Source organism: Tenrec ecaudatus, chromosome 7 (genome assembly GCF_050624435.1).
Source record: "Tenrec ecaudatus isolate mTenEca1 chromosome 7, mTenEca1.hap1, whole genome shotgun sequence".
In the NCBI taxonomy this organism is placed as follows: Eukaryota; Metazoa; Chordata; class Mammalia; order Afrosoricida; family Tenrecidae; genus Tenrec; species Tenrec ecaudatus.
The window spans coordinates 148,983,656-149,009,900 of NC_134536.1; the positions used below are offsets into that span (position 1 = coordinate 148,983,656).

Below are 26,245 nucleotides of genomic sequence, written 5' to 3' on the forward strand. Positions count from 1 at the left end.
ACACAACTTTCCTCTAGCTTCCTTCACCCCACTATCATGACCTCAGTTCTAATTTACAAATCAGATTAGACCAGAGTGTGCACACTGCTACAGAGAAGAGCCCACAACACAGGAAATCCAACATAGATAAACTCCTTAGGATCAACAAGGAGAGTAGAGATACCAGGAGGATTAGGGGAGGGTGGGAGGAGAAAGGGGGAATCAATCATAAGGACCAACTAGAACCCCCTCCCAGGGGGATGAATAACAGAAAAATGGGTGAGGGTGATAGAGGATGATGTAAGATATGGAAAACAGAATCTATAAGTTATCAAGTGTTTATGAGGGAAGGTGGGCAGGCAGGGGAGGGAGGGAGAATAAATGGGTAGCTGATATCAGGGGCTAAAGTGAGAAAATGTTTTGAAAATGATGGCAGTATATGTGCAAATGTGCTTGACACATTGGAGGAATGTATGGGTTGTGATAAGAGATGAAAGAGCCCCCCAATAAAAGTATTTAAAAATATATTTACTACATACTAGGGCCCTGGTAGTGTAGTGGGTTATGAGTTGGGTTGCTAACCCCAAGGTCAGCAGTTCAAAACCACTATCCACTCCAAGGGAAGAAGATGAGGATTTCTGCTCCTGTCAAGACTTATCAGCCTCAGAAATCCAAAGGGACAGTTCTACTCTGCCTTAAGAGTCAGAATCTACTTAATGGAGGTGGAAGGGGCGGGGATGAGCTAAGCATTGGTCTGCTAATATCAAGGTCAGTTGTAATGAAAATTCAGACAATTTTGCAAAAGGAAAAAACAAAAACCACTTTTACCCAAAAGATATTATAGCCCTCTATTTTCTGAACTTGACCTACAAACCCATCAATAAGAACCACCCTGAATAAACCACCTCCTACTACATTGTTACTACACTTGATCTTAGCCAAAAGGCCGAGAAGCGATACCTATTACATTGTTAAGGAGAATAAATTGTACAGAAATGATGAATTTCTGAACTACATAGTTCAACTGGCTATGTTATTTGGAGTGTAATGTGGTTCTGAATAATTAAAACACAACTGGATAGTCATCTTTCAGCCTTTGGACTTCTCTGTGTATATATCTTTATAGTCTTCCGTTGTAAATATTGTATGTAACTAATGGGTGAGTTTAGAACTGAATTACACATCAGAGCTTGAAAACTTGACCCAAGGGTTAACATGAAAGATGAATAGTTATTATTAAGGATTCATGTGAACCATGAACTTGTTCCATGTTTTTGTTAGGTGGCGTTGAGTCAGTTCTGATTCATAGCCACCTTAAGTTTAACAGAACAAAACACTGCCCAGCCTGAGGCAACCTCAAAGTTGTACCACATGAACACAATTAAGTGTTCTGAAATTTCCATTCTTCTTGTTTTTCCCCCTTTCTTCTTAAGGCTATCCATGGTCTGTTATAATCCACACAGTCAAATGCCTTTATAAAGTCAATAAACCACAAGTAAACATCTTCCTGGTATTTCTCTGCTTTCAGCCAAGATCCATCTGATGTTAGCAGTGATATCCCTTGTTTCATCCACATCCTCTTATGCATGGAGCCTGAACCTCTGCAGCTCCCTGTCAGTGTTCTGCTGCATCCGTTATTGCTGACCTTCAGCAAAACTTTACTTGCACGTGTTATTAATGATGGTATTTTATAATTTATGCTTGCTATTGGGTTCTATTTCTCTGGATGAGGTACAAATATGTATCTCTTCCAGTCAGTTGACCAAGTAGCTGACCAAATTACCTGGAGTAGACCAGTGAGTGTTTCTAGTGTTTCGTCAGCTTGTTGAAACATTTCAATTGGTATTCCATCATTGCCTGGACTTGTTTTTCCTTAATGCCTTCAGTGCAGCTTGAACTTCTTACTTTAGTATCATTGGTTCTGCTCACATGCTACCTCTTGAAATGGTGGAATGCCAACTAGTTCTTTTTGGTACAGTGATTCTGTGTATTCTTTCCATTATCTTTTGATATTTCCTGCATCAGTCAATAGTTTTCTAAAAAAATTTTCAATATTTCAACTGGAGACTTGAATATTTTTCTTAATTTATTTCAGTTTAAAGTTTGCTGAGCAGTCTAACTCTAGATCTTTTCACATTTCATTATCATATTTTACTTTGTCTTCTGGAGTTGCCTTTTGAAATCTTCCATTCAGCCCCTTTTCATCATTTCTACCATTTTTCTTAGTTGTACTATGATTGAAAACATTTCAGCGTCTCTTCTGACATTCATTTTGGTCTTTTCCTTATTTCTTGTCTTTTAAATTTTTTCTTGTTTTCTTTTTTTTAATGGCCTTTTGCTTTCTTCGGGTATGATGTTCTTGCTATCCTCCCACAGAATGTAAAATCATCTATCATTAGTGTTAGATGCAGAAAATCTGTTACACAGTTGCTCTCAAAATTCAGTTGGGAGAGACTCAAGTTTGTATTTTGGTTCTCATGGATTTGTTTTCGTTTTCTTCAGCTTTAACTTGAACTTACTTAGGAGCAATGGACAGTGTGTTCTACAGCGGACCCTTGGCCTGTTTTTGGCTGCCTATAGTAAGCTTCTCCGTCGTCTCTTCCAACAGAGGCTGTCATTTTTATTTCTGGGGATTTCATCTGGAGAAGTCCTCGTGTCACCACTTAGGATATTGAAAAAAGGTATTTGCAATAAAGAAGTCATTGGTCTTACAAAATTCTATTATGCAACCTACACCTTCATTTCTATAACCCCAAAACTGTATTTGCAAACTACTATTCCTTCCTCATCATTTCAAACTTTTGCATTCCAATCATCAATAATTAGCAAATCTTGATTTAATAATCTTGATTGCATGTTTGGTCAATTTCAAACTGAAGCATTGGTAGAATTCTTCTATTTCTGTGTCACTAATTTTAGTGGTTGGTACATAGGGTAGTTACATAAGTTCATGTCAACTTGATAGAGTGAAAGGGTGGAGTTTAGCCTTGTCAATCAGGTTTCACAGCCTCACGATGCCTCCTGGTGGGCATAACCTTCTCATGAGGATTCTGAGAACATTCTCTCTTTCTCCCTGGAGGAGAACCAAACTTTCTCTTTGTGTTTCACCTTCGTTTTGAGGAGCCACACTCAGAGAACTGGAGGAGCCGACTGAGATTGGCATTGGATCCACAAGACTTTATACCCACTGGACCATGATCTTCCTGCATTAGGCATCATTGCATGTGATGTGTGAGTGGGAAGAGGAATTTATAGACTAGTATTGGATATATAAGCTAATATCAAACTTGTGGACTTGATCTGGACTGGGCTGGGATGTTTTCTCAATATATAATTGCTCTTTAATATAAAGCTCTTTCCTATACATATGTGAGTATCTCTGGATTTATTTCTCTAGTCAACCCGGCCTAACACAGTACATGAATTTTAATAATAGTTGTATGAACTTGAATTCTTTGTATGTGGGTATATTTTATCCTATCACAGACAGTATTGTATTTCAAGACAGATCTTGAATCCTTTTTGATGGAATACCAATGCTTTTAAATCTGTCAATCCCAGCGTAGTAAAACATGTGGTCTTCTGATTCAAAATGGCCAATACCAGTCCATTGCAACTCACTAATGTGTAGAATATTGATCTTTATGCTCTCTATTTAATAGTCACAACTTCTTGAATTCATAGATTAATATTTCTTAAATTCAAAGTTCCAATTACTAATTGATATTTGTAGCTGTTTCTTCTCATTTTTAGTTGTGCCCCATCAGCAAACGAAGACTCTGAAGGCTTTACTCTCACAGGTTTTATTCCATCTGAATCATTATGGTCAACTCTCCTTTGAGATGGCAACTTTTCCTCAGTCACATTTTGAGTGCCTTCTGACTGGCAGGACTCATCATCTGGCACTATCTCTGACAATGTTCTACTAATACTCATGAAGTTTTCAGTATCCGACACTTTTTTTCCGATGCTGTCCATGAGATTGAATGTCAGTGGCTAATTCCTCAGAAGTGGACAGTATCCTCCTCCTCCTTCTTCTTCAACTCTTTTATTTGGAGCCCTAAACATCCCATTGTTTAATCACATCAAGCAGTACTGTAAAATTGCTATCACAATCTGTTACACAACATTTTCGTTCTTCTTGAAGTCTTCCTTGGTAATAGCTCCCCCTTCCCCTCCCTCTCTCCAGCCTATTGCTTTTTCATTGTCTGTCCTTATTTTGGAGGCTCTACGGTAACCTGTTCACTTAGGATGACCCTGTTGTCATTTAAAATATCACTGACATTAGCTACCAGCATTACAGGAACACGCAAAGCACCACAGTATGACAAAGTAACAAACAAGTGGTGAGTTCCTGATAATAAGACCTGGAAAACCCTTTTAGCAATGGGCTTGAATACATTCTCTAATTGTGCAAAAGGAAAACATATAAAACTAACAGTGGATCAGAACTCAGGCATGGGACTACATAGAGCCTAGCTTTAGTTAGTTCTTTGCTCATTATATAAAATAAAGTTAAGAAGTTTACCAAAAAAGTTTACAAACCATGCATATATTGTGTTAGGCTGGTTTTCTAGAAAAGCAAGACCAGTGATGTTTGTAGATATTGACAGAGAAAATTGTATCAAGAAAATACATCACACTTTTACAGAAGTGGAAATATCCAGTCTTAGTTCTAAGGGTCAGATGTTAAGCTGGAGACTTCTCCTGATTCTTATAGCTTCAGGGGATGATGAAGCTAAGACCAGCAAGGACATCACAAGTTGAATCCAAGATCACGAAGTAAGATGGCAGACCATTGATAGCTCCCAGAGTTGGCAGGCAATATGGCAGATCATTGGCTCAAGTCCAAAGAACCAGAAGCCGAAGAGCCAGATCCAGACCCAGCAAAAGCAAGCAATCTTTTCTATAGCATGTACTTTTATAAAAAGTAGGCCACATTCTCAAGGAAATGTCTTTTGAATTGCATCAGGGCTGTGACCTGAGTAAGGGGGTACATTTTACCCTGATTTTATTATAACTGATTGACTTCTCACTGCAAATTATATTATAAAGTTGCTTGCATAGTGACAGTTCACATCATGCGGGATTACTAGGACTTACCTGCTGTGGCAGTTACATAATCTGCTGTCAACTTTAGCAGTAGGGTGGAGTCTAGCCTGTAAATCAGGCCATAGCCAATCATGCCTCGGTGTGGCCATGGCCTTCTCCTGAGGATTCGGGGAACTCCTGTCTTCCTTCCTGGAGGCAGGACACACACTCTCTCTGTGAGACATTTCTGTTGACAAGTCACATGGAGTTAAACTGATGGAGCCAGAGCCCTGGAGCTGGAGGAGCCATGTGGAGATCCATGCCAGCACTGAGATGCTTCAACCACCACTGGATCCACAAGACTTTCTATCCACTGCCTGTGATCTTCCTGCATTCGGCATCATTGCATGTGCTGTGTGAATCTAAAGAGGAATTTATGGACTAGTATCAGATATACGGGTTAATATCAGACTTATGAATTTGATCTGTACTGGGCTGGGATGTTTTCTCAATATGCAATTGCTTTTTGACAAAAAGCTCTTTCTTATACACATATGGATGTCTCTGGATTTGTTTCACTAGTCAACCTGGACTAACCTACCTACCAAACCACTGAGAATTCTGGACCAGTCCAAGTTGACACAAAGCTTACTACATATATACACTGAAAGTCACTGCTATTGAGTTGATTACAACTCATAGCGACCCTATAAGATAGAGTAGAACTGCTCTATTCAGTTCCTGAGGCTGTAAATCATTACTGAAACAAAGAGCCTCATCTTTCTCCCTTGGAACACTGGTGGATTTAAACACCTGAGGTTGTGGTTAGAAGTCCAATACTTAATCCACTATGCTACCAGGGATGTTTTTTCTGTGCATTTTTATGTACTGACAATTTTTACTTATTTTCATATGAATCATGAAAGAGGATTTGTTTAACTTTCACAGAAAAGTCTTAGAATAATATCAAAATCTTGAAAATAATTTAATCATGAAATATATACATCATGTTGGGCATACATTTGTACATTGTTTCCTTAGAGAAAAGTATTGAACAACCCTGTTCTTAATAATTTATTACTTATAAAGGAGTTGTATTCTTAAGAGGTGGTAAACATACATAAAGTAAGCCTTTTTTTTCATTTGTTTTTCTGTTTTTCATTCTTGTCATTAGGATTCACTTTGTCTCTATTGGTGTTTTATGACACTGATTTAGAAGAAATAGGTCATTTACTTCTTTAGATACTTTGAAATACAAGATATTACTGCTATAAGATTTTACTGCTATAGAAGTGAGATAGTTAAGATTTATTGTGCTAACTTGGCTGATAAATACATGTGGGATCAATTGAAGGGCAGAGAGATAAATGGCTCGGTAAGCCTCATCTTTCGAGTTCTCAGGTCTCTTATTTTCTGATGGTTGGACAAGGGTGCAGCTGCCTTAGACAGTTCCTTGCTTCTGCTTGCAAGGCTCACTTCCTGCAAGATATCCCTGAGGAGAAGTCACATGGACTTACCCGGATACAGCCCTGGGTGCTGGAGCAGCCTTGTGGAGATCCCTGCCAGCACTGAGATGCTTACATGTTCACTGATTCGGTTTTCCTCCTGCAGTCAGTGTCATTGTGTGTGTTTTGTGAGATTGAGGAGGAGTTTGTAGATTGGTGTCAAGCATATGGGCTAATGTTGAACTTATGGACTTGGGCAGCAATGGGTTAGGATGCTTTCTTAATGTACACTTACCCTTTATATAAAACTCTCTTATACATATGAGTTTCTGTGGATTTGTTTCTCTAATGTCCCCATACTAATACAAAAAGTAAATATAAAATTCATTTAGGTAATTTCTAAATTGTGAAGGTTTTATTTAGCTAATTGGAATCTTTTGGTGTCTAACCTTTAGGAAGCCTGTACCCTATAACTCTTATTTTGTAAAATGAGTCTATTAGTAACCTACCTTCCTGGAGACAGAGAGAGCCCAGGTATGTTCTTCTAGGTCTAAGTTCGATGCTTTTATTTTATTTTTATCCACTAAAGAACTCTTGGATATTTAAATCTAATGCATTGGGTCTTGTTAAATACCTTTGGGAGTGTGAAAGTATAAAAACTGAACACAATTATATTTCATTGCAGGCCACAGACTTTGATTCATTTGATGCCAACAAGATCAATGATGTACCCATCTTATTGGAAGCCAAACTGGATAAGTATCACACTCTAAATGAGGAGCTGGATTTCTTGGTAAGGATTTTTCATTTCTTTGCTGCCATTTTTTATACCACTTAATTAATTTCAAGAAATCATTGACCTTCAAAAAATGTGCTCACTAAAATAGTCATACAGTGTCATTACAATAGTATTGTTGACCCACAAAAGTACAAAATTGAAGTTTACATTTTCATTTTTGACATTTTAGATATTGCCCCACCTAATTTCTCTCTCAGCTATTCAGATTTATTTTTTTCAAAATGAACATGTGAACAAATATATGCTACCTATCATAGTAGATGAAGCACATTTATATTGTTGCATATACTACTACTATTTTTATAACAATATCTGTTCTCAATACTATGATTAAAGAGTGTCTTGGGAAATAATACTCATAGTTTAATTTAGATAACATCTAAAGATAAAAGGACACACACAAACACATACACACACTGTATAAACGAATGGAACCTGGTGGCATAGAGGATTTTGAGTTGCTAAACATAACTTGTGGTGCTAACTACAAAGTCAGTAGTTTTAACCCACCAACCATTAAACTAGAAAAATGTGAAGCTTCCCACTTCAATAAAGATTTGCAGGCTCAGAAACCACAGGAACAGTGTACTTTGTCCTTTGAGGTCGTCATGAATCAAAATCCACTTGAAGCAGTAAGTGACATAGCAAAAAAAACATTAGAATAAAATGAAAATATGATCTTGGTATTAAAAACATATAAAAGTATTTCAACAATATAGTTTGATTTCATCATAACGAAAAAACAAATTGTTTTTTTATTTATTTTTTTAAATCTTTTTATTGCGGCTCATAAGCCTCTTATCACAATCTGTACATACATCAATTGAGCAAAGCACCCTTATACATTCGTTGCACTCGTCACTCTCAAAATTCACCTTCCACTTGGGTTCCTGGAATCAGCTCGGTTTCCCTTTTTTTCCCCCCCCATCCCCCTCCCCCCCCGATCCCACCCCTGGTCCCTTGATAGTTTATAAATAATTATTATATCTTATCTTACACTCCCCGGCGTCTCCCCTCACCCGCCTCCCCCTTGCCAATCTCCCAGAGAGGAGGTTACACATAGATCTCCGAGATCGGTTCTCCCTTTCTACATGCCCTTCCCTCCTGGTGTCGCCACTCCCACCGCTGGTGTTGAGGGGTTCGTCTGTCCTAGATTCCCTGTGCCTCCAGATCCCCACTGCACTGCTGTACATCCTCTGGTATAACCAGGTCCGCAAGGCAAGGTAGGATTGGGGTCATGATGATTGGGAGGGGAGGAAGCGTTCAGGAACTAGAGGAAGGTTTTGAGTTTCATTGTTGCTACACTGAACCCTGAGTGGCCCATCTCCTCCTCACTACCCCTCTGGAAGGGGTGTCCAGCTGTCTACAGGTGGGCATTGGGTCCCCATCATGCACTCCCCCTCTTTCACAGTGAAAACAAATTGTTTTTTAATAGCAGTTAAGGACAGGAGTTGATCATTATATTTTTAAATGGGTAAAAAGCACTACACATTGTAATATAGGATTAGCAGCATAAGAACTTGCCTGCTTACCTTAGTGATAACCAAGATCAGGTGAAAGCTAGTTTTAGTATGGTGGAAGAAGGACCAGATTAAGCCTGTGAGGACCCTGAACCCTGGTAATCCACTGTTGTGCCTCCTCCACTGCTTCGCATGTGTTCTCCTAGGACATGTGAATTATACATAAACATGTATATATGTGTGTGTTTGTAACATCATGATAAATGGAGAAAAGATTGAAGTTGTCAAAGATTTGTCTTGTTTGGCTCCAAAATCAGTGCTCATGAAGACAGCACTCAAGAGATCAAAAGATGTGTGGCATTACGTAAATCTGGTACGCAAGTCCTTTTATAGTATTAAAAAGCAAAGATGTTACTTGGAAGACGAGGGTGCACCTGACTCAAGCCCTAGTATTTTCAATTACCTCATATACATGCGAAAGTTAAACATTGAATAAGGAAGACTGAAGAAGAATCAGTGCATTTGATATATAGTGCTAGAGAAGAATACTAAAAGGAACATAGACTGCTCAAAGGATAAACCAACCAGTCTTGGAAAAAGGTTGGCCAGAGTCCTCCTGACATACTTTGGACATGTAGTTACATAATCTCCTGTCAACTTGAGCAAAAGAATGGAGTTTAGCCTTTCAAATAGGTCATAGCCAATGATACCTCTGTGGGGACATGGCCTTCTGAGGATTCTGGAAACTCCTATCTCTACCCACCTGGAGGTGGGACATATATTCTTCCTGCTACACATTCCTGTCGACAAGCTACTTGGAGCCAAACTGTTGGCAGACAGCGCCCTGGAGCTGGAAGAGCCACATGGAGAGCTGCTCCAGCACTGAGATTCTTCCACAAGACTTTTCACCCACTGTACTGTGATCTTCCTGCTTTTGGCACCATTGCAATGTGTTGTGTGAGCTTGTAGAAGAAAGTATGCACTAGTGGCAGACATATGGGCTAATACTGAATTTATGGACTCACAAGGAGGCAGCATCAGGCTACGACCTGATTGTTAGATTGAACTTCACCCCTACACGTTTATAATCTTCAAGTTGACATCAAATTTTGTAACTAACAGAGAGGTGGATGGATAGTAAATCCTTCAGGACCTTCATTTGCTGATGTGTCATGAAAAAAAAGAATACAACAGTTACAAACATCTATTGATAGGTGGAATTTGGAATGTATGAAACAAGGAAAATTGGAAGTAGTCTATGTGAAATGGAGCATATAAAGATGCATATTCTAGGCATTAGTGAGCTGAAATTGATTGATATTGACCATTTTGAATCAGGGAATCATATGGTTTAATATGCTGGGAATGAAAAATTCAAATGGAAAGGTGTTGAAGTTATCATCTAAAAGTACATTTCAAGATCTATCTTGAAGTCCATTGCTGTCTACGGTAGCATAATCTATTGGCATACAATGGAATGCAGTCAATACAACTATTATTCTAATTTATACACCAGCCACTAAAGATAATGGTGAAGAAATGTAATCAAGATACATTGATAATTACTGATGATTGGAATGAAAAAGTTGGAAACAAAAATGAACAGTAGTTGAACAATATAGCATTGGTGAGAGAAACTAATCTGGAGATCACATGATAGAATTTTGCAAGACCAAAACCTTCTTCATGCAAATACCTTTGTTCAACAACACAAAGGCAGTTCTCCCGTAGATACAAAAATGACAGCATCTCTAGGAAGAGGCCTTAGAGAAGCTAAATATCAAGAACTAAAATGAGACCAGGGCTAACTGAGCAGACAATCATATGAAAGTTCAGGTTGAAGCTGAAAAAAAATGAAAACAAAACCACGAGGGCCAAAGTATGACCTTGAGTGTATCCCATCTGAGTTTCAAGAACATCTCAAGACACATTGAAAACAAATGACACAAGACCCGATGAGCTATGGAAGGACATCAAGAACATCATGCACGAAGAGAGCAAAAAAAAAGCCATTAAAAGAGCATGAAAGGGAAAAAAGTCAGGAAAAAGAGAAAAGATCCAAGTGGATGTCAAAAGACATTCTTAAACTTGCTCTTAATCATAGACTAGCTAAGGAAATTGAAAGGAATGATAGTCAAAGAGCTAAGCAAAAAAAAAAAAAAAAGAAAATGGCAGCTCAAGACGATGAAGTTAAATATTATAATGATATGTTTTAAACCTAGAATTAGAAAACCAAAAGGAGAAACATGCTCAGTATAGCTTAAATTAAAGAACAGAGGGGGGAAATTCAAGTCTTGAGTTGCAATATTGAAAGATTTTATGGAAAAAAACAGTGAATTATGTAGGAAGCATCAAAAGACAATGCAAAGAATACACAGTGGCTGTACCAAAACGAAGTAGTTGATATTCCACCATTTCATGAGGTAGCAAATAAACAAGAATAAATGGTACCGAAATAAGAAGTTCAAGCTGCATGGAAAGCGTTAAGGGAAAACAGGGCTCCAGGGATTGATGGAGTATCAGTTGAAATGTTTCAATAACTCTTGAAGTAAGCACTGGAAGCACTCTTTTGTCTGTGCCAAGAAATTTGGAAGAAAGCTACCTGGTCAACTGACTGGAAGAGATCCATGTTTGTACCCATTCCAAAGAAAGTTGATACAAAAGAATGTACAGATTAGAAAGCAATATAATTAAAATCACATACAAGTAAAACTTTGCTAAAGATCATACAAAAATGGTTGCACATTACATTGACATGGCACTTCCAGAAAGATTCAGGCCAGATTCAAGAGGACATTAAACCAAGGATAGGTAACATTGCTGATGTCAGATGGATCTTGGTTGAAAGCAGAGATTGCCAGAAAGATAGTTACTTGTGATTCATTGACTGTACAAAGGCATTTGACTATGTGGATCATAACAAACTGTGGATAGCCTTGAGAATAATGGGATTTCCAGAACAGTGGGCTCAAACATAAGAACATTTCCAAAGATGGTATAAGATCACACAGTGTTTGTTCTGTTGTACATAGGGTTGCTATGACTCTGAAACAACTCGACCACATCTATCAACAACAGATGACAACTACATGTAACAGAGCAACAAGGGGAGTAAAGCAATGAAGTCCCAGGGAATACCAAAATTAGACTTTGGGTCCAGGGTGTGGCACCTCATCAGACTCGACTGGAAAGCACTCTTTTTTTTTTTTTTAACCCTAACCCTAACCCTAACCCTATGGAAAGCACTCTTAAAGGCCAACAAACAATTTATAGGCTTTCTTTTTTTTGTCATTGATTTTGTTGTTGTTTGTTTGTTTTTCTTTTGTTGTTATCTGTCTTGTTTTTGTGCTTATTATTGTCTCTGCATGTCTATCTAGATAAGATAGGTGAGATTAACAATCTGGAGGTCCCATAGAAAACAGTGGAGCCGATGATTCCAGGAGGACACGAGAGAGGGGGAGATGAGGGAAAAGAAGGCAGGGTGAGGTGTCAAGAAACTAAGGTAGAAGGGAACAACAAATGATCTAAAATCAATTGCGAGGATGATACAGGATGCCTGGTGGGGCTTGATCAAGGGACATGTAGCTAAGAGGAATTACTGAACCCCAAATAAAGGCCAAACATGATAGTGGGACAAGAGGAAAGAAAATAGAGGAAAGAACTAGGAGGCAAAGGACATATATAGAGGTCTAAATTGTGGTTTGTACATATGTAAATATGTTTATATAATGATAGGGAAATAGATCTATGTACATATATTTATATCTTAAGTATTAAGGTAGTTGACGAATCTTGGGCCTCCACTCAAGTACTCCCTCAGTGCAAGAACACTTTGTTCTAATAACCCAGCATTCTGTGATGCTCACCTTCCCTACACAATTGCTGAAGACAAAATGGGGGCATAAGCAAATATGGTGAAGAAAGCTGATGGTGCCCGGCTAACAAAATGTATAGCACATAGGGTCGTAGAAAAGCATCAGGCAGCTTAGAAGCAACAAATACCACATGAAAGAAGCACACCAGCTTGTGTGATCAAGAGTGGGATCAGTTATCAGGCATCAGAGGCACAGAACAAAAAAAATCATATCAATGTGAATGAGGGGAAGCATAGAGTAGAGACCCAAAACCCATCTGTAGACAATTGGACGTCCCTTTACAGAAGAGTCACAAAGAAGAGATGAGCCAGTCAGGGTGCCGTATAGCACCAATGAAACATACAACTTTCTTCTAGTTCTTTAAGGCTTCCTCCCCCACCACTATCATGAACCCAATTCTACCTTATAAATCTGACTAGACCAGAACATGTACACTAGTATAGATAAGAGCTAGAAACACCAAGAATCCAGGACAGACAAACTCCTCAGGACCAATAATGAGAGTAGCAATAGCAAGAGGGCAAGGGGAACTGATCCCAATGATCTACATATAACCCCCTCTCAGGGAGATGGACAATAGGAAAATGGGTGAAGGGAGACATCGGTCAGTGTAAGACATGAAAAAAAATTATAGATTATCAAGGGTTCATGAGGGAGGGAGGGTACAGAAGGGGGGAAAGTGAGCTGATACCCAAGGGCTCAAGTAGAAAGAAAATATTTTGAAAATGATCGTGTTGGACAGGGTTCTCTAGAGAAACAAAACCTGAATGCTGATAATTTTATATATATTTATGCAGAGAGATATATAACACAAGAAATAAACAGTTAATTAAATTATTAAAAAGTACAAATGGTTCAGTGCAACTCACTCCCTTGAGACAGTTGTGAGACACTGGCAGCCCTTCAAGTCTTGAAGGCTGCCTTCAGTCTATCCAAGCACAAGTAGCGAACAGCAAGGCAGGTCACCAACAGTCAGCCAGGTGACAGGGTCTGACAGTCCCCAGCTCAAGAGATGTAAATTCCAATGGTGTGGTGACGGAGGTCTTGAAGGAACCTCAAATCACAGTGACACAGCCCACAAGCTAGGCGTCCCACAGGTAGTGTAGCTTGCAAATTGAGGCAAAGAACAAGCAAGGTAGCTGCTCACTGGTCCGATGATCAAAGAGCAAGACACAAGAAAGGCGAGGCTCACTGAGCTATTTATCTCTCCGCCCTTCAATTAACCCCACATGTGTTTTATCAGCCAGGTCGGCACAATAAACGAACTCCCTCGATGATGGCAACAAATGTACAAATGTGCTTGACACAATGGAGGGATGGATTGTGAGCTGTCCAAACCCTCAATAAAAAATTTTAAGATAAAATTTTAAATATTATTTTTACAAAACTTAGAATATAATTCTATACATAAATACTACACAGTTGGAATTTAACATGGTTGAATTTAACATGATTTGAGTTCCCTTGCTTTTGCCTTGTCATCTGAGATTGGAGTTCTGATTGGTTGTTTATTAGGATGTGTATAAGAGCATATCTTTGTGTTTGCTTCATGGCAAGCTCACTCTCAAGACTGAAACTGCTGGATCAGCACATTTGGATGTACAAGACAGTTCTCTCAAAATGATCAGAGACCTGTGATCTATTAATCTTCTTGCTTAATAGCTGCTGATACTGGATTTCATTGCATATTAGGTGACTGTCCAGAGCTAGACTCAACAGCCCACCCTCTACCTCTTGTTTATGGGAAAAAATTATATATTCCCAAGATATCCACTGAGATAAAGAGTTCAGTTACACAGGGGAGGACCATAGGAAGTAGCTGCCAACAGGTTTTTGAAGTGTTAGTGACCTCATAGCTTAGACAATCTTCCATGTGGATACCCTTGTGGCCCTGAGGCAGCTTTGTTTCCAGCTGGTACATCTGTGAGCACTAAAACAGTATCAGTTGCTTGTAATGCTCTGCCAGCTCTCGTCCACTGTGGTGTTTGCTTGACTTGTCTGTTTGGCATCTTTGGGTCTTTGCATAGAACAACTGGTACTCTTGTTTAGTTGATGCCCTGATATATGCTTATCTTTCTTTTTTTTTGGAACAAAATTCAAAATCATTTTTATTTTTTTCTACTTCTTTTCAAAATTTTTTATACAAGAGCATTTTTTATGACTTTCAAAAATCTTTAAAAAAATATTTTATTAGGGACTCATACAACTCTCATCACAATCCATACATATACATACATCAATTGTATAAAGCACATCTGTACATTCTTTGCCCTAATCATGTTCAAAGCATTTGCTCTCCACTTAAGCCCTTTGCATCAGGTCCTCTTTTTTCCCCCCTCCCTCCCCCCTCCACCCTCCCTCATGAGCCCTTGATAATTTATAAATTATTATTTTGTCATATCTTGCCCTGTCCGACATCTCCCTTCACTCCGTTTCTGTTTTCCATCCCCCAGGGAGGAGGTCACATGTAGATCCTTGTAATCAGTTCCCTCTTTCCAATCCACTCACCCTCTACCCTCCCAGTATCACCCCTCACAGCCCTGGTCCTGAAAGTATCATCCGCCCTGGATTCCCTGTGCCTCCAGCTCCTATCTGCACCAGTGTACAACCTCTGCTCTATCCAGACTTGCAAGGTAGAATTAGGATCATGATAGTTGGGGGGGGGGGGATGCTTATCTTTCTTATTGTGTAATCTGTCCCTTAATGGGGGTCACACATAGCTCTACTATCCAACCTTTTCACCATTTCCAACACCAGCTGTCCTTCCCAAAGCAAACTCTATCTGTATGCTGGGTTTGCTGATTAGTTGCAATGGCCACACAGAACTCACAGACCATACTTAGGTGGCTTATTAAGGAAACAACAGGGTGCACCTTGGGATCAGAATCAAGATGTGGGTAGGCAAAATCTAGAATTCTCCCCTAAAGTAGAGAGCACATTTCTCCCTTCTTCAATGCAGAGCATCTCTCAGTCACTTCTTGACCATGCAGGCTCTTCTCTTTGCTGTGTGTGTATACACTCTCTCATCCCCCTCAGGACTCCACTTGGTCCCCACTGACCATGCCACAGGCTCCTTTCCAGGCCACTGTCTGTCTTCAGTATTAAGCCTGTTTTACACCTCTTTTAGGAGAGTCCTCATTTCCTGGGTTTAGCGGTTGTTGGGTTTTTTGTTTGTTTGTTTGCTTGCTGTCCTGCTTGCCTTCCCCCTCCCTTCTTCTTTCTTCCTTGGTGTTGGCTGCATATATGAAAAACCTTTAAGTTTAAGATATGGCCCATCGAGGGTCATAAACTGACCAATCTTTTTTTCCTTGTTCTTTTTAAAAAAATCATTTTATTGGGGGCTCGTACAACTCTTTTCACAATCCATACATACATCCATTGTTTCAAGCACATTTGTACACATATTGCCATCATCATTCTCAAAACATTTGCTTTCTACTTGAACCCTTGGTATCAGCTCCTCATTTTTCCCTCCCTTCCCGCTCCCTCCTTCCCCATGAACCCTTGATAATTTATAAATTATTATTATTTTGTCATGTCTTACACCATCTGATGTCTCCCTTCACCCACTTCTCCACTGTCCATCCCCCAGGGAGGAGGTTATATGTAGATCCTTGTAATCTGTTCCCCCTTTCTTTCTCACCTTCCCTCCACCCTCATGTATCGCCACTCTCACCACTGCTCATGAGGGGTTCGTCTGTCCTGGATTTCCTGTGTTTCCAGTTTCTATCTGTACCAGGGTACTTCTTCTGGTCCAGCTAGATTTGTAAGGTAGAATTGGGATCATGAAAGTGGGGGAGAGGGTAGGAAACATTCAAGAACTAGAGGAAAATTGTATGTTTCATCATTGCTATTCTGCACCCTGACTGGCTTGTCTCTTCCCCACAGCCCTTCTGCAAAGGGATGTCTAATTTCTCACAGATGGGCCCTGGGTCCCTACTCTGCACTCTCCCTCATTCACAATGCTATTATTTTTTTTGTCTTTGATGCCTGATACCTAATCCCTTCGATGCATTGTGATCTCACAGGCTGGTGTGCTTCTTCCATGTGGGCTTTATTGTTTCTCAGTTAGATGGCCCCGTGCTTATCTTCCAGCCTATAGGACCCCAGATTCTATATCTTTTGATAGCTGGTCACCGTCAGCTTTCTTCACCTCATTTGCTTGTGCACCCACTTTGTCTTCAGCAATTGTGTCAGGGTAGGCTGGTGTGCTTCTTTCATGTGGATTTTGTTGTTTCTTAGCTAGATGGCCTCCTGTTTCTCTTCAAGCCTTTAAGGCCCCAGATGCTATATCATTTGATAGCCGAGCACCATCAGCTTTCTTCACCACTTTTGCTTACGCACCCACTTTGTCCTCAGCGATCGAGTTGGGACAGGATGGTGTGCTTCTTCCATGAACTGACCAATCTTTATAAGCTAGCATAACTTCATTTGCATATTATGCTATACTCGCTAAATTGTCATAGTCTAGTGCCAATCCCTACAAGGTGCATACCACTCGCAGGATAGACTGCAACATAGGGCCAAATAAAAAGCATCAAATCATCAAGTTGTTTATGCTCCTCCAGGAAATATAAATTAACTGTGGGAGTAATTGGAGTACCTTGGTCTGGAACTTCCGAGCCACGCCACCCATTTGTGCAGGCAAGTGGGGGCTGGCCAGAACAGAAAGAGTTACCTGGGAGGCTGATATCAATTAGCTCCAGGAGACATAATTTAGCTTCTAATTCAAGCTTCTCATAATTTAGCTTCTCATACAAGCCCTAAGCACAACAACTCAGAGAGCTGCCTGGTTAATCACATTTGCTCTTAAGAAGGTAGCACATCCCTTGGAACATGGAAGTTTGGATAAGGAATTCTCTCAGAACTTATACTATATGCATTTCTTAGTATGTATCCTCTTTTGTCTTTATCTGTCATTGTACATTCTCCATGAGTTCTGAGACGTTACAGAAAACTATTGAATCAAAACGGAATCAAGTGGGTCAGAAAGTAAGGGTTTTATATGAACTCCTGAGCATATAGTTGGCATCCTCAATGAAACAGTAGAAAATCAGGCTCCAATTTGTGATCATCAGGTCAGAAAGTTGAGGTGTTATATGGACCTCCCAAACTTACAGCTGGTTTCTACCCAGTTGGTCTGAAGGACAGTAGTGTCCTTTGAACTTGTGAAATCTGACTTCAATCTGGTGGCTAGTGTCATGGAGACTATCTGGTGGCTAGTGCCACAAGGGCAACTGGCAGGAAGGATAAAAACATGGGGAAGTAGGGGCTGAACCTTCCTATTTTGGGGTATTTGATCTTTACTATGCTGATCTTTACTATGCAGGATGATAGAATAATGGCCCCTGCCAAAGATGTTCATGCCCTAATTCCCACCACTCGACAACAGGGACTCTGCATTCCTTAAGAAGACAGGGAATCTAGGCAATTATGGTACCAACAACTTTTGGGCTGTGATTAGGTTCAGGATTTTGAAATGGGGAGGCAATCCTGAATTACCCAAAATAACCAAAAGAGTTCTTAAAAGTGAAGAGTATGTCTCAGCTCTGTCAACAGAATATTTGACTTTGCTGGTTTTGAAAATAGAAGAACAGGATTTGGAAGTCAAAGTATGTGGTTACCTCTAGCAGTTCGGGCAGAGGGTTAGAGTAGCAGTAGGCAGGCAATCCAACTTCAAGAAAGCACTCAGTGGTCCACAGTTGCAGGCATCTGGCAAGCGCTCTCCCCACAGCCAATGCCCCAAAGTAAGGTCAGCTTTGCCTGAAGGGGCAGTGAAGGAGGAGCCCAAAAGCAAATGGGTGAGGTTGTCAGCAAAACCTGCACCTGCAAACATGGAGAGGAAGCCAACAAAGGCAGTAGGGAAGGAGAAATCTTCAGACAAGTGCAAGCAAACGGGGAAAGGCAGGGAGCCAAGGTTAACAGGCTGAAATAGCCAACCAAGAAACTAAAGATTTACCTGCCAAAAATGGAAAAACAAAAAACGAGGAAAGTCTACCATGTGATGAAGCACAAGAAAAAACCAAGTCTGATTAATGTTTATTTGCCATGTCTTATCTGTGGGGCCCCATTATCTCCCTTCTTGTACAATCCAGAAGAATATTTTTATCAACTATTTTGTAAATGCAAGCTTTGTAGTAGCTCTAGCAACATTTTAAAGAAGCCTTAGAAAAATTCATCCCACTTTTTTAAAATGTGTAAACACTTTTCCTTTTAAAGATGTGAAATCATTTACTGGTTGTTTATTTTGGGGTATAGCCAGAAAAAGGTGGGGTGCTGAATTGTGGGAAGATTTGATTGTCTAACATTCCATGGAATGGGGGGAGTTTTTGTATCTTTAATACAAAGCATACTTAATGAAATTTGGACTCACTGTGATGCATTTGTATGACTTGAACATTTAAGTTTTTGTTTCCATGTTGTTTATTTGTAGTCGAATTGTGTCTGAAAATCATTCTGCCATCATGGCATTCTTGTCAGAACCCTGTGCATTCGGTAACACCTTTGGTTTGGGTAGTAGTCCAGTTTTTCTGATAACTTTGTTATGTGCTGTAAATAGTTGAATATTTGAGTGTGTAGTGTCTGTGACATTCAATTATGAATTAATGGGACTTAAGATGTAACAGCTTATCAACATTTGAAGATAATAGTACTCAATAAGTTTTTAATTGCTCCCAAATTTAAAGCTGGAAAGTCACTGGAATTTAGAAAACAATTGTGTCTACATTCCATTTTTGGATTTTGGTTTGTGCATTAAGACTTGTATAAAAATTGTTCATAATGTCTCTGTACTGATCTCAAAACAACCAGTAAAATAGCAGGTACAAAATAAAAAGGTGGCTCAAACCTGGTAGAGACCTTATATAGAATTTCAAAGCTTGTAAATCTTTACAAGAGTGATAGCCTCACTTTCCTCCCTCAGAGCAGCTGGTGAGTTTGAACCACAAACCTTGCAGTTAACAGTCTAATGCTTACCAGATAGGGCCACCAGGGCTCCTGTATCTGTTTCATAGCATCTCATAAGTAGCCATGACACAGCTCAATTTATGAGACTACTAGAATGAAGTAAGCTCACTATTTTCATGTGCTTAGCATCCAAATATGGTTCTCATAGCAGTTTCTAGGTTATTATTTTTACTTTTTTCATAGATTGCAAAATTGGGAAATCTTCTAGCATCAAAGGAAGACCACTGCAACAGACTCGTTGAACAAAATGATGAGTTTCAAAGACATTTAGGCAACTTAATAGATAAGGTAAAATTTTTCTTACAACAATATTTGCCTTTAAAGAAATATGCCAAATATTAAAGTAATAGTATTAGAGCTTAAAAAACGATTGATGTAACACTTTTCTATTGATCCCATTGACCTCAGGATGACATCATTAGCCTTTTGCAGTTGAATCCCAGCAAAGAAACAATATGTGCGTCTGTCTATTCTGCTGTGAGCAACTGAAAGTGTTAGTTGTTAGTAGTCCTTTCTAACGTTCAGGGCAATGGTAAAGCTCATCAACTAAGTGTTCCAGTTTACTTTTACAATGCTATTAATCTTAACCAAATGGACTTAATACATTTCTTTTTAATATTAAAATGGCTTTTCTTAAGCATTGCATTATATTTCAACTTGTATTACTTCCCTCAAAGTATCTCGCTGCCATTGAGTTGATTCTGACTTATAGTGACCCTATAGGACAGTGTAGAACTGTTTCTTTGAGACAGTTATAATTCTTCACAGCAGTAAAAAAAAAAAAACCCTCATATTTCTCCCGAGGAGTGGCTGGTGGTTTCAAATTGCTGACCTTGTGGTTAGCTCCAACATGAAAACCACTACACCACTAGTGCTCTTTGACTTCAGAATATAAGGAAGATAGTTTGCTTTTAGTAAGATATTCATTGATGGGAATATAGAATTGAACTTCTACTTGTAGAGCATTTTTAAAGCAAAAAATAAAATTTTTTTAAAATGCCAGATTTTACCAGAGACTCATTTGTTTAGCTTATTTTTCCAAGGTTACATCATACGAAGAAATTATTGAATGTGCTGACCAAAGGCTTCAGATATCTCATTCTCAGATTGCACAGTAAGTTGGAAAAGCTTAAAATCATCTTTAATTGTCTAAAAATGTATTAATATTTTATTTCACTCTTTGGTTTGATAAGTTCATTTTTTCTCAGACTCCCTAAAAGAAGAACAAAGGGCAGTTTTATATATTAAAGTCATTCTTCTTTAATTAAGCTAATCTGCTGTTTAAGTGTCAGGAGCCCTGGTGGTGTAGTGGTTATGTGTTGGGCAGCAATCTGCATGGTTGGCAGTTTGAAGCTACCAACAGCTCCTTGGGAGACAGACTGGGCTTTCTATTCCCGTAAACAGTGACAGTCTCAGAAACCCACTCAAGCTCACTGTAAGTCAACATTTACTTGATGGCAGTGAGTTTGGTTTTTTGGTTTGACTTCCTAAGTGTAGTCATATACTTCCTTTCTTTTTCAAAGAGTAGTGAATGGATTAGTGAGAATCATACAAAAAATGTAATTTTTTTGAGGACCAATTTGCTGGTCTTCCAATTTTTTTTTTTTTAAGCAAAGACTAGTGACTGCTTGTAGCATTGCATCTATTTGTTGAAACATCTTTTGAATTCCATCAATTACTGGAGTCTTGTTGTTTTTTAATGGCATTTTTCCCAATTTTATTGACACATAGCCCTCATACAATTCAGTAATACCATCATGTCAAGAAGCATTGTACAATCATTACCAAAATCAATTTCAGAACATTTTCTTTCTTCTCCCCACCTCCATGATTAAATCACCTTTAAAATAAGTTGTGTAATCACATTCGGTTCTAGTGCTCCTTCCCACCTTCATTATTTATTCCCCAAATCCCTTCACCCACTTAATTCCCCCCTCCCTCCACATCCCCTACAAATCCTTGCATCAGTTATTCTCTCTCTCTGCATTCACTCCTTCTGTGCTTCACAAACGGTAAGCTCAACAGAAATAATGAAGAACAAAAATGAAATAAAATGGTAAGGGTAAAACAATCATAATATAAAGATAAAAGTACCAGTTATGAGCAAAAGACCTCCATCAATATTTAAAAAGCCAAGGAAGGAGTTTTTGTCATGGAACAAGCAAGAACACAAATTCCGGGGTCTATAGGGAGGTCAAGTTTGATCCAGTATGTTCAGGATTACAATGATCTCTGTTTGATAGAAAGGCTGTTCCAGACCTTTGCCTGTGGCTAGAGGGGATCTGCTAGTGGCTTAATCTGACTAGCTACTCTGCAGATGGGTCCTGGGCTCCCACTGCCCTCCACAGTCTTCCACAAATTGGTTGTTCACAATTTTAGCTCTGATACTTTTCCTGTCGTCGTATTTGAATTTTGTTATTGTCATCTTTGGATCACACAACTGGTGTGTGCTTCTTCCACCGGGACTTAGGTGACTCTCCATTTAGATGGCCGTTTATAGGCTCATCTACAATTTGTCCTTTTGTAACTCACTTACTGTGCTCAGCATGCTTTCTCGGTTTGTCAATGTAGTAGCACACAAAGGCAAGTAAAACAGTTGCTGCTGGGGCAGCATCAATTTATTGAAAAAGAAATCATTTAACATGTCCTTCTTATCATTTGGTGGCTGCCAAAAGTTGTTTTCAGTAATACAGTTAGTCTTCTTAGGATACCTTCGGAAAATATATTCTTTGTTCTATGGATATAGAAAAGTTCAGGAACTTGATAAAACTCTAGTGAACATCTTTGTAAGTCATTGGATCTTTGAACTAAGTTTATGGGCGGATTGCATCACATCAAACAAGAACAATTGTTAGATGGAGCAAGTATTTTAAGGAAGATCAGGAAGACCTCAAAGATGAGTCATGAGAGAGAAGACTGTCGACCTAGATGAATGAAGAAACTGTAGCTCAGTGGTTCGCAGCCTTCCTCACGCCACGACCCTTTCATACTCTTCATCTTGTGGGTACCCCCCAACCGGAACATTATTTTCCTTGCTACTTCATCACTGTAATTTTGCTACTGTTATGAATCGTGATGTAAATATCTGAAATGCAGGGTGTATTTTACATTGTTACAAATTGAACATACTGAAAGCATAGTGATTAATGACAAAAACAACATATAACTATATATTGCAAAATATTTATTTCTAATTACAAAGAAATGAAATTTTGTCTTAAAGCATGGTGTAGCATGTGTAACAGTCTTTACTCCGGGTACTTGGTATGTAGGCATATCTGCATGTGGGTTGACCTACCTGTTTTCCAATAGTCTTAGGCAACCCCTGTAAAAAAGTTGTTTGACCCCCAAAAGGATCGCGACCCACAGGTTGAGAACCACTACTGTAGCTGAAGTCCAGAACATGATGGGGAAAGGCTGTAGAATTACCACGGATACAGCTGCTGAGGTCAGGCTCTCACTTGGTTTGGAATTTTTTATTTTAAGGGAACATTTGGTCTCAACAAGCTTGATGAGTTCCAAAAGCATGTGTGAAGATCAAATCTTTCTATTGGTCTTTTAAGTCAGGTTGAAACTAATGAAGATGATTTTATGAACAAGTCTTAAATTTATCAATATGGTCTAGAGCAGTGGTTCTCAACCTTCCTAATGCCACGACCCTTAGAAATAGTTCCTCATCTTGTGGTGACACCCAAGCATAAAACTATTACTTTTTATAATCATTTTATTAGGGGCTCATACAACTCTTTTTACAATCCGTACATACATCATTTTTGTCCAGCACATTTGTATGTATGTTGCCACCATCATTCTCAAAACACCTGCTGTCTACTTGAGCCATTCGTATCAGCTCCTCATTTTCCCCTCCTTCCCCAGTCCCCCCTCTCCCTTTATAATTTATAAATAATTATTATTTTATCATATCTTACACCATCTGATGTCTCCCTCACCCAGTTCTCTGCTGTCCATCCTCCAGGGAGGAGGTTATATGTAGACCTTGTCATCTGTTCCCCCTTTCTCCCTCACCTTCCCTCCACCTTCCTGATATCGCCACTGTCACCTCTGATTGTGCAGGGTTCACCTGTCCTGTATTCCCTGTATTTCCAGTTCCTATCTGCACCAGTGTACATCTTCTGGTCCAGCTGGATTTGTAAGGTAGAATTGGGACATCATAGTGGGGGGGAGGAAGCATTCAAGAACGAGAGGAAATTTGGATGTTTCATCGTTGCTACACTTCACTCTGACTGGCTTGTCACTTCCCCACAGCCCTTCTGCAAGGGGATGTCCAATTTCCCCAGATTGGCTGTGGGTCCCCACTCTGCACTCCCCTTCATTCACAATGCTATTATTTATTTATTTGTTTGTTTATTTATTTGTTTGTTTGGTCTTTGATGCCTGATACCTGATCCCTTCGACGCCTTGTCATCTCACAGGCTGGTGTGCATTTTCCATGTGGGCTTTGTTGTTTCTCAGTTCGATGGCCCCTTGTTTATCTTCCAGCCTATGGGACCTCAGATTGTATATATTTTGACAACTGGGCACCATCAACTTTCTTCACCACATTTGCCTATGCACCCGCTTTGTCTTCAGCGTTCATGTTGGGGTAGGCTGGTGTGCTTCTTGCGTGTGGGCTTTGTTGTTTCTTAGTTAGATGGCCGCTGATTGTCTTGAAGCCTTTAAGACCCCAAATGCTATATCATTTGATAGCCGGGCACCATCAGCTTTCTTCACAACTTTTGCTTATTCACCCACTTTGTCCTCAGCAATCGAGTCGGGACAGGCCGGTGTGCTTCATCCATGTGCGTTTTGGTGTCTCTCGGCTAGATGGCTGCATATTTATCTACAGGTCTTTAAGACTTCAGGTGCTATATATTTTGGTAGCTGGGCACTATCAACTTTCTTTACCATATTTGCTTATGCACCAATTGTCTTCAGCAACTTCAGGTGCTCTATCTTTTGATAGCCGGGCGCCATCAGCTTTCTTCACCACATTTGCTTGTGCATCCATTTTCTTCAGTGATCGTGCTAGGCAGGTGAGCATCTTAGACTGCTAAATTGTTAGAACAAAGTGTTCTTGTGTTCAGGGAGTACTTGAGCAGGGACCCACTGTCCATATTCCTTAATACTAAACCTATAAATATATGTACATAGATCTATTTCCCCCTCATCATAAATAAATATATTTACATCATTATATGCCTGTATGTAAATCTATGTGACTACCCTTTGCCTCCTAGTTCTTTCCTCTGTTTCTTTGTACTTTCCTCTTCTCCCACTATCATGTTGTGCCTTCATTTGGATTTTAGGAATTCTTCTCGGTTACATTGTACTTGATCCAGCCCTGCCAGACCTCCCACACCCTCCTTCACATTGATTTTGGATCCCTTGTTTTTCCCTTGTCCCTGGGCTTGTTAACACCCTCTTCCTTTTCCCCACCTCCCCTACCCTCATATCCCCCCAGAACTGTCATCTCATTGTTCTCTCTTTAGGCTGGTTTATTCTGCCTATCCCTTCCAGGTAGACATGCTATGTACTATCACAAGATTGAGTACCACGAAGCAACAACAGAAAGTAAAACAGTAGCTACAACCACAACAACACACGCATACACACATAAACATATGAATAGTTCAGGGTCTGTTTGTTTTCCTTCATGGGTGCTTTCCAGTCAGGTCTGATGGGGTGCCATGCCCTGGCACTGCCTCTACACCTGGGGACTTCATTGCTCTGCTTCACCCGCTGCTCCTCCTGCATGCCCCCAGAGGCTGGCTTCAGCATGGTGAGCTCATGACGGGCACAATTCCCCCTGTGTGTCTCTAGTGTTGTTCCCAATGGTGCTATGGGTCAATGAGGAACACTGTGTCCCATGGTGGGGCAGCCCTGTGCATTGCTTTTCTAAACAGGAACATTGTCCTTAGGGCTTAGTGAGCCAGGATGTGCATCACTCTTTTCCTTTTTTTTCCCCCTCTACCCCCTCGTTGGATCCTGTGTGCTTTGACCAGACCAGTCTTTCTTCCCCTCTTCTTGAACTGTAACATCAGTGCTGTCCTCTGAAGTGAATTCCTCTTGCCGAGAGGACGGTGTTGTCCACTTAGTTGGTAATGGGGCTGGCCCCTCAGTCCTCTCTATGGGTTCCCTGCTTCATGTCAGTGTGTTGTGTTCTTGTCTTGGAGCTCCAGGTTGAAGTCCTGTCTCTCTTTCCCTGTGGAAACACCATATGTATCCCTGAGTTTAGTCTGGCCCCTGCCATATTACCTGGGCCTCACCCCAGAGATGTATGTATGCAGCATCTTCTTCCCTATGCCCCTTTTGAATTTTTTTGAGCTTACCTCAGCGGACTCATGTAGTACTTATCCTTTTGTGCTTGGTTTACTTCACTTAGCATAATTTCCTCCAGTTCTTCCCATGGGGCAATGTGCTTCATGCGTTCACCATTGCTTTTCAGGGATGCGTAATACTCCATTGTATATATGTACCAGAGTTTTTTAATCCATTCGTCTGTTGATGGGAATTTGGGCTGTTTCTAACTCCTTGCAATTGTGAACTGTGCCGCGATGAACATTGGGGCACAGATGTCTGGCTGTGGTTTTATTTTTTGTCTCTTCTATGTATATGCCCGCTAGGGGTATTGCTGGATCATAAGGTAGATCAATTTCCAACTGTTTTAGATATTGCCAAATCGATTTTCAT

At 39.8% G+C, this 26,245-nt stretch overlaps 1 protein-coding gene and 1 pseudogene across 1 annotated transcript in view; one reads left to right on the forward strand and one right to left on the reverse strand.

Moving 5' to 3' along the window:
• CAGE1 (cancer antigen 1) overlaps nucleotides 1-26,245 on the forward strand; it is a 78,671-nt gene that overhangs the window by 38,484 nt on the left and 13,942 nt on the right. The window contains exons 8-10 of the mRNA XM_075553816.1: nucleotides 7,141-7,248; nucleotides 19,739-19,843; nucleotides 20,599-20,669. Of these exons, the coding sequence (XP_075409931.1) occupies nucleotides 7,141-7,248; nucleotides 19,739-19,843; nucleotides 20,599-20,669 (284 nt within the window). The remainder of the gene's footprint in view (nucleotides 1-7,140; nucleotides 7,249-19,738; nucleotides 19,844-20,598; nucleotides 20,670-26,245) is intronic.
• LOC142453896 (U2 spliceosomal RNA) lies at nucleotides 724-937 on the reverse strand (annotated as a pseudogene).